Below are 10,170 nucleotides of genomic sequence, written 5' to 3'. Positions count from 1 at the left end.
GGCTACAAATGCAAATGACGGCAGGCTAGCGGAGGACAAGTTAGATTAAGAGACCTAAAGAAAAATGCTATCCCTGCATACAGCATTAGGAAACAAGAGTTTTCACTGGACCGGTGCATGACGGCTGCATCCTGGTTTGACGAGATTATCCAAACTCCATGGCAGCTCGGTGTCAAGATCCTTTCAGAGATATAGGGAAATATGGATGTGGGCTAATAGGGTGATCTGGGCTGGTGCCCAGAATTCAGAGAACGCCAACCACTGACTTCATGGAGGCAGTAGTCTTTAGCTTTTAAAGATCAGTTTTCTTCACTCATCATCATTGCTCTCTTCATTATTCGCATTTTCGTTCTTTCTCATTAGCTTCAAATTGTGCTAAAATCATGTTTCGCTCCCAGTGTTGTCAACATGCATTTCCTTTTCTCGTGAAAATAGAAAGAGAAGAATAAATCTTAACTGTAATAGGAGAACTTTCATGGACACAGCACCGATTAATACCTGGAACTGGAACGCATCTGTGTCACTTTTAGATTTCTTTAGGCTATTCAAAAATAGCAGATATACAAGCTCATAGCGCGGCACTGAGTGCCGCGCTATGAGCTTGTATATCTGCTATTTTTTTTTTTATTTTTTTTTTTTAAACTGTTAGGATTTAGAAAAAAAATTAAGAATCGCCTCAGGTCTTAATGGGTTAACAGTAACGATAGATGGCGACATTGTGTCACACAGCCATCAAGTGAACAATCCATTTGAAATCAATTACACTTTGGGCTCTCACAGTCAGCGGTCCATCCAATAGTCTTCTAGCTCAAAACTAGACAATACCTACCTATAGGCTCTGTTCAGACTGGCAGGCCACATCCCAAACACAAGGACACATACTTTTTCTAATAAGATTTGAACCACATACCTAGGTGGTTTGAAATCCGATTCAAATCTGGTCACTCAAACACTGAAGCCTGATTTATACTTCATTGTACGATGATGTAAAAAAAAATAAGAAAAGCCAACCTATGAGCTTGTAGGCTATTTTCGGCAAGTGACACCGTCGGCGTCGTATGATACAACTAGTCATTACACAGCAACCACCGCAGATAGTTCGACAAATCTGATTTGACCACTTGCAAATAATAGTGTGAACAGTCAGTCCAAAACATCAGATTTGAGAAACAAATCTGCCTCCAGCCTGAACAAAGCTTTCAATTTGTTGATGCACCTGTTTCTTCTATCATGCCCAGTGTAGGAGAGTCCTTCGCTGGTTTTTGTGCATGCATGACAGCTCAAATGCTATGCCAACCCTGGACACAATGTAGAGTTTTCTGTTTAGATAATGTTTTAGTGCTTCACATGGTGGCATAACCGTCTACAGCTATGTCTGTCCTATAATCTGCACAGTGCTCTACACACAGTAAGAAAGTCTCCTTCACTGAGACAAAACAGGGAGATTAGGTAGAAGAGCGATGGTGACACGATGCAACCATCTGATGGGAAAACAGCTTTCCCATGACTGGGACGTCTCCATTGGCTCCCAGACATGTATGGCACCATCAAAACAAACTAAGGTGTGTGGGGGGGACAGTGTAAGTTGATGTACACAGTGTGTGTGTGTGTGTGTGTGTGTGTGTGTGTGTGTGTGTGTGTGTGTGTGTGTGTGTGTGTGTGTGTGTGTGTGTGTGTGTGTGTGTGTGTGTGTGTGTGTGTGTGTGTACTAACACCTGGTGTCTTCAGTGCTATGTGAATATCTAAAAAAGTATACCACCATGCAGAGGAGAGTGAGTGAGTGAGTGACCCATGCACATGCTTATTTGTGTATATCTGTCTTAATGTGTCTTGCTTCTCTAAACATTGGGCTGTACAGTGAGAAGAATGAAAAATCCTAATCAGATTGGTGAACACTCACAGTCCCCTCTAAGTTTTTTTTGGGGGGGGCGGGGGTTGTGAGATAAAGTATTATCACAGCATGTGTGGAGACAAAGGGCTGAGAGGGCAGACTCATGTACTATCTGCCTCCAGATTGGTGTTCTGGTTGACTGCTAATCTCAGACAGAACAGACACGGGGGGCTCCAATGCCAAACCACTAAACCACTTTCTCACGGTGAGATGTCTTGAGATGACAATATCCTCCGAGTACTTTAGACTGAGCTTTATAGACTGAACTAATATTTCAAGTAATAATTGAAATATAGTTTTACACTCACTCAATACCACATCAATATAATATAACATTATTTAATTAGGTAATTTGGTTAGATTTGATGAGTTGGAAGATAGTGACAAGCCGTAGATAGGCTCAGCTTTACTCTAAATATAGTAAGTAGTATAAACATTCATGACTTGCATAACCGAATGCCATACGACTCCATCTATCCTTCACTTAACATTTTAAGCAAAGCATTGAAGGCTTTTAAGGTTTATATGACAATGTGTGTTACGCCTCCTTCTATTTAAATAGCATTCATTACCCATTATACATACGTTAGTGAATTAGGTGAACATGCGGAAAAAATGTGCACCTCTTGTTTGTTTAATGTGGAGCAATGGGTAAGAAAATTGCTGAATTATTCATAACATGGCGCTTTAATTAGCAGGCTTTGAAGGGAACTCGTTAATTAAAAGGTGGCCATTGCTGTGACATGCAGTTGGCCTGCACACTCCAATGAGAAGAAAAGAGTGACTTTAAGAGGAATGACGAGTTGGAATTCTCCACACAAGCAGCAAACTTTGATAAACCGTGCAGCAGCAACTTGAATGTCAGCGTGGGTGTTTAAGTCCCACTCCATTTAACACAAAGGAGAAGATGTGCACATTTTATATTCATATCAAATCCTTTCTAATTTCCACAAAAAGCTGTTGCTGTGCAAAGATTTATTGAACAATAAAAGGACATCTTGCTTAAAGTCATCTTCTGGTGTCACATAATTAGACCTTTGACCTATTGATAATAACGCTTACAAAGGCAACACATTCAAACTATGATAAAGACTCCCTTGTGATCGTGCAAGTATCCCATATTTTTGCAGTTAAATACACAGAAGAATCCTGATTGTTAATTGAACACTGAAAGTGAAAATTAACCCTTTATGGGTGAATCTTGTAATTTTCAGAGTTAGAGTATATTATTTTCAGGCCGTTACACGGCCTTCAAACCTAGTCTAGCTAACGTGGCCCCTGGGGGTGCCTCATTTGCCCAACATGTGCGTGGCTATTGTGATGGCAGACCCCTGAACAGTGTTTGTGGCAAGTTTGCTGCGGATCAGAGCGACGGTGCGCCTGTGGCTCCCAGGGGCCGGGGGCCACATGGGGCCCCTAGTGTGGCTATTCTGATGGCAGACCCCTGAACAGTGTTTGTGCCAAGTTTGGTGCGGATCGGAGCGACGGTGCGCCTCGCAGGTCTGCATGTTACGCTTGTGACGTCCGTCCACCCATCACCCGCCCGCCGTCGGTTGACCCTCTAGACAATTTTAATATAGGATAAGAATAATCCCCTTTCCTAGTTAGTTATATATTTGTAGGAGAAAGCAAAGAAAGCAAAGGTTATTCCCCCTGCGTTGTGCTTGATCAAATTGGCCACTGCTTACAACACTTTCTGTGACATGTGGATAAGCCAGCTTCATTCGTACAAACCCACAAACTGCCCTGTGATGATTTACAGCCAGAGGAACATAACGGCTTTCCTCCTGATGATAACATGGTTAGACACTGTGACATGAGCCAGAGAGCAGTGAGACAAGCCCTGCATCCATCCTGCACACACAGTCCACTTCCTTTCTCACACACACACACGCGTGTCAGTCACCCTCTAGCAGAAGAGAACAGCCCCAGTACATTTATCTTTATGTTATCATTTGTTTCCATTAAATCTTTCAAACTGGGCCAATAAAGCTTGAATCATGTTATGAGGCAGCAGCTTAAGAGCCAAACATCTCAACCTTTATTAAGCCGTCTACTTCGGACACTCACACACACACACACACACACACACACACACACACACACACACAATTCAGAGAGAAAAGTGGAAACAAGATGATTACTTCCAGAAAGACCAGATGGGAGAGCATGTAGAAGGAGGGCCCGCAGGGGACCCCATGAAAGGCAAATGGAATAAGAGAATCTGATGTGAGGAGACAAATGGCTGGGAGTCAGCAGGCCGGTCAAGATTGTCATCGCAGCCTTGAAAATATATCAGCACCACTCCCACAGGAGTCACCCAGCCGAACCTGCTATTTACAAGATGTGAAAGCACTGTATGTAGAGTGTGTGTGTGTGTGTGTGTGTGTGTGTGCATACTGTTGTGTCTATGTCCAACGCGTCTGTGTGTGAGTGCGCAGTGGGCTCACACTTTGGCACATGCCTGAGTCTATGAGTGCTATCTGTGTCTGTCTGAGTGGCTGAGAGGCAGACAAAGCACAGGTCAGAGGTTCTCGACGCCACAGATAGCAGGGCTATTCAAGCACACCGTGGAAGTTGTGGAACAACATGAACAAACTGTTTCCATCCACACCCTGGGCTGTCTGTCACCACTCACTATGTCTCTCCCATTACTGTCAAATGTTCATAGCCATTAACTTACGTAAATCAAGCTAATTTATACTTGAAAACCATTATTCACATGAAAGCCAATCATTTTCAGCAAGAAACACACCATCGTACAACGTATGTAGGCTTTACTTAACGCACACACATAATAAGTTTGCAAACAGTGACAAAAAGAGGGTGAGACATTTTTGTTTTGCTACATAAACTCAGGCAATAGAAACGACACTTATGCTAAGTGGGGAGAGAAAAACAGCTTGAACAAACATAATGCTACCAACAATAAAAATCAACACTATGTTCTGAGGATCAGCACTTTTATGCAGTTGGGGCACATTTTTGTCAGCTTTTTTCCAGTGGATTCTGATGAGTTTGTTTGTTCCTGGCAAATATTATCAACAATTTAGGCACAGGGAAACAAATGGTGTTACAGTGTACTGGTCCGGTATATGAACAAATGGGTTCAACAAATAAGTCATGCTGAGATTAAGTTCTCTTAACTGACCCGTCTGGTTAAACATTGGCATAATATATACGAAAATCATTTAATAGAATTAAAAACAACTGGCACTAAGAAAAATAAAGCAATGTCAGTGAGCCCTTGCTGGGTCATTATTATTTAAAATATAGGGCTCTTAGTACACTTATGAGGACAAACTGCCAGAAAGAAGCATGAATAATTCTTGGGTTCTGGCCCACTGCCCAAGAACACTGTTCCAAGTATTCTCATATGGTTCAGTAGGCTATGCCCTTGGCCGGAGAGACGTTAATTATGTACAGTTTTGAAGAAAGTATCCGGCTATGTAATTTGCAGAGTTAGCAAATACTGAGGTTAAAGGTTATAGATATTTTATAATTTGCAGTCTTTGCTGGCAAAGGCCATTCAGCTGCAGGCAACTTTGGACTCTGAATGTAAATTGCATGCGCTGGTATACATTTTTATTAGGTTTATAAAATTAAAAAAACATTCCAAGCTGTTGCCATCATGCTGAATCCGATCAATTAACTTATGATACAAAATCATAATAACTTAAAACAGATCAAACCTTATTTAAGCGTGTATTACTAAATTCTATTGCATTGTATTAAACTGTACTTTCCTGTGCTTTTTTTTGCAAACTGCTAATAAAGTATTCAATCAATCCGCTTTGCAGTACAATGAGTGCCAGTGGTCTTGCCTTTGTTAAACAATCTGCAATCAGAACTGCATGACCAAAGGTGAGGGTACTCCGCCATCTTGTGGATGACTCATATAATTGCAAGGCTTGGCAATGTTTACTGTTGCTAAGTAACAGGTCAGTGAGGAAGAGTTGCCTTCAAAATTGCCACTTTGCTTTTATCATAATACCTCGCTACAGGTTGTCTTACGTTTTTTTTAAAGTAGGCCTATACTAGAATGGCAGGAAAAGCAGGAAAAGCTGCGTTGGATATTGTCCACCAAGATGCAATTCGTGCCGAAACTATCCGGAAAGAGCAAAGATGTCAGAAGCTCTACACACAGTTTAGCATCAATCCATACAAGAAATGTAAGTGATTGTACTCTGTTCCTTTCTTCCCTCCAGAAATGTCAAATAATTATTCAGATTACTTCAATAATAGCCTAATCATTTTGTACAATCATTTCTGTGTGGGAGCTATGCCATCTAATTTTCTACTACATCTATATCAGGAATGAACATTGTTTTCATGGAGATTCTCACTCTGAGTGTATGTCTGTGTCTCAGTACATGCCATTACAGACAAGCCCATGTCAAGAAAAACACAAGAACTCACCGAGGAGGACCGTAAGTTATCATTCATGCTATATTTTCCTCCAGGTCAGGGAAAGTTAGATAATGAAAGATTCTATCATCACATTCTGTTGATGATGACATTTTTAAATGTAATAGTCAAGGTTTCGTTACAAATGTAAAATCCTACTAAATGTTATCAGTAACCCAAATAACATTCCTGCTCTCGTGCTCTGGGAAAGCCACTTGAGTATACTGATTATAAAAATGTCCCCCTCTGTTTTCCAGCTGCCTTCATTGAAGCCATCCATAGAGCTTACCTGGAGCCTACTAAGAAATACACCCACCCACAGACAGCGAGTCAGGAGATAGGATGGATATCTACACCACTGGTAAGAAAGCCGGTAGCATAACAAAACATTAATTCAGTGAACAATATCTGCATACAAGGACTAACAGGGTCTGAGTGCTAATAACACATTTTCAATGTGATAAAGTTTTAACAGGTCTAGTTGTGTGTGTTTGCAAATCAGCTACATTATAACTGGATTTGGAGTAGCTATATGAGCTGTTGAAGGGGAACAGAACACAAACTTGGATTTATGCTTCAGCGATGAAAAGCAACAAAAATACATATCCAAGCGACACACCACAACACTTTCTCATCAAAGCATACATTTTGGACACACACACACACACACACACACACACACACACACACACACACACACACACACACACAGGCGTTAATATGCATTTGGCTGTACTAGCCTGCTGTAGCCCAGATCAAGATTTAAGTAGGGGGCCTGTTTTTTTTCTCCACCAGAAACAATTGGCAACTGAAACAATGTCCTGCCCTTCTCTCTGTCGCATGAAACCATCACTATGAATTAGCTGTAGTATACAACCCTCGTAGACATATTTATGATTCTGAAGACGTCAGAATCATAAATACGTCTACGAGGGTTGTATACTACAGCTACTATGAATCAAACAGTTGGGTGAAAATTAACCTCCTGATCTTACCTTTACATTTGCAATTCTGCAGCCTTTCTCTGTGCCTCTTCTCTCCTCATCATACCTCTGCCATGAAAGCACAAGAAGTATGAAATTAGAATAGGCAGCATCAAAATGATATACAAGTCAAGTAAAAATAAAAAATAAAGCACGTTTGAAAACAACCAGGTTGACCAAAGTGCTGTACAGCATGATAAAAAACAACATAAAATAAAAAACAACATAAATAGCCTACATAGCCTACTGCCAACATCTCCAATGGATGGACATCAAATAAAATCTCTCTACTTTATTCTTCTTATACATCTCTTTGTTTTACTTAAATGCAGTGAGTGCATGGCAATTTGAAGCTAATGTTCAACCACATCATCGTTAAAGACAATACATAGGCCTAAATAAAACAAATTCCACAGCATGTAAAGTCCTGTGCGGATGCTAATGCTATCTGGCAGCCCATTCATCCAAACAGAAAAGTCCTGTCTGATTGTAGCCTTGGATCAAGACTATCACAGATGTATTTTGACATTTTGGCCTGCACCCCCCAGTGCGTCCTGCATTTTCACCAGTAAAGCCCGTATTACTCCGTACATGTACAAAAAATACATATAAGGTGCTTACCCGGTTGCACCAAATGTTAACTCACCCTTCGGAGTCTTTGTGCAATGTATTAGTCCATATTTTTCAATAGATGTGTGTTTTAATTCCGTCTGTGTCGGATTATGTCGGAAGTTCCCTGTATCCCTCAATGGGCGGTAGTAACGGGGCGCATCCTGTGAAAGCCGGAATTACACTCAATGTAAACAGGAAGTAAACGAAGGGGGAAATGGCGTTCGGCCACAAACGGGATTAAAACACATGTTTATTGAAAAATGTGGACTAATACATTGCACAAAGACTGCACAACGCTAGTTATAACATTTGGTGCAACCGGGTAAGCACCTTATATATATTATTTGTACATGTACGGAGAAGAACGGGCTTTACTGGTGAAAGTGCAGGTCTGCAGGACGCACTGGGGGGTGCTAGCCAAGACTATCGTAGATATGAAAGTAAAAGTCAGACTCGATAAAATACATCTATGATAGTCTTCCAAGGCTAGTCGTCTGATTGTATTAAACGACGTTAAACTCACCAACATGCATGCAGCTGTATAGAAAGCTTGGATTATCCTCTTTCTATCTGTCAAGTTTTTGTTTCATAAAAATCCACCGTTGTTATGACGAGCAACTTAGTCAATACATTATGTGTGCAGGTGATTATTTGTGTTTACTTAGGAAGCGCTCGTTGGAAATCACTCAACGGTCCTGCGTCCCACCAGCTGTTTCTAAATAGCACATCATGCAGGAGGCAGCAGGACGTTAAGTTATTGAAAACGAATATCAACGGATTCAGTATGAGACTGTCTTTGGAATAGGCCAAGACATTAATTCAAGGACCCCAACGGAAACAAGTCCGCAAGGACTTTTTTGGCCGGACCTTTTAGACAAAAGCATTATAAATGTAACTGTGTTGTTTTACATTCTTTTGCCTAATAACATTTTCAATCAATCAATCAATCAAGACTAGCCCTGATACTAGCCTTGAAACATGACTGTCATGTGAACCATGGCTAGCCTGGGCCCTGACCCCTGACACATGACTGTCATATTATATGACAGTCATGGACGTACTTTTACTAAAATAAAAAATGTACTTTTTCCACCACTGACTAAAACACAAACTTCGAACACATACTGGGGCACACACGGCTAGACAAATTGACAGGTATGCGCGGATATCGGGGCATCTGGAGAGTCACCGGGATAACTAGGCACTAGGACGAGTGGGCACCTGGATTTTTTTTATGTCTGTTTTTTTTTCTTCTATTTATTGTGTAGCCTACTGTTTAGCTATGGTTTCTCTATCCTAGCATTCAGTTAAGTCTTTTTTTTGTTCAGTTTATTTGTTTTTCTCTATTTCTTAACAGTAGGCCACTCATTTTTATATATTTTTTAACAGTTGGCTACAATCTCTCAATTTGTTTTCTATCATTTTATAGTGTACTATCTATGTTTTCTCTAGTCCTGGTCCAGAGCGTTAGTGAGTTCTCTCTAAGAGAATGCTCTGGACCAGGTCTGTTTTCTCTATCATCCTAAAATTGATCATTTGTCCATCTTTTGGTATCATTTCCCAATTTGTTCTATTTTTTAAAGTACTACTATTTTGGCAAATACTCTTACTTATTTTTTGCACTTTGAAACTCTGTTATGTACTTTTGACCTCAGTACTATTTTGGCAAATAAACTAATATTGTACTTTACTTTATTGTACTGGGTTAAATATCACTTACCAACAACAAAGCAGCATGCTATGTGAAGTTAAAAAACACTTGTGGACAAGAATCCTAATTCAGGTGCCCAGCCTTCCTGCTGCCCACTCGTCCTAGTGCCCACGTCCCTAGTGCCCAGTTATCCCCCCCAGTTATTGGACTAGGCAACAATGTATTATCAACCATTCTAGGGCTATGAATGATGATGCCACTAGATTAAAGGTCTTGGCCTTGTTTCAGTACTTCATCCATGTGGATATAAATATTGCTAAAGCAACGTTGAACAACATACAGAAATTACTTTGAGTGAAATCACAATAGTGACCTGGTGTCTCTTGTAAACAAGCGATACAATATCTGTACCATTATCATTCTCCGATGTTGATTGTCCATTTCCCCCCATGCAGATTGTGACAGATCGCAGTGACAGGAGACTGAACTTCCCCAGACACAACTCAGAGGTCACCAAATACATGGACGCAGCCTGGCGCCTCAAAGAACAGACCCAGAACCTCAGCTGAACCCACTAATAACAAAAGTTGTAGAACCATTGAGTATTTTTGACAGAGCATATGAAA

The 10,170-nt window shown here is 40.7% G+C and overlaps 1 protein-coding gene across 1 annotated transcript; it reads left to right on the top strand.

Annotated features, from left to right (window-relative positions):
• Window positions 1-5,933: 5,933 nt before the first annotated feature.
• cfap144 (cilia and flagella associated protein 144) lies at window positions 5,934-10,113 on the top strand (the record flags this gene model as incomplete). The annotated part of the gene is made up of 4 exons (XM_080430497.1): window positions 5,934-6,063; window positions 6,262-6,321; window positions 6,556-6,659; window positions 10,000-10,113. 4 exons carry the CDS (start codon window positions 5,934-5,936, stop codon window positions 10,111-10,113), a joined length of 408 nt encoding a protein of 135 aa, XP_080286623.1.
• Window positions 10,114-10,170: the final 57 nt, after the last annotated feature.

Source organism: Gymnoscopelus braueri (assembly GCF_963280865.1).
Source record: "Gymnoscopelus braueri genome assembly, chromosome: 6".
Classification (NCBI taxonomy): Eukaryota; Metazoa; Chordata; class Actinopteri; order Myctophiformes; family Myctophidae; genus Gymnoscopelus; species Gymnoscopelus braueri.
This window is presented reverse-complemented; position numbering and strand designations above follow the sequence as displayed.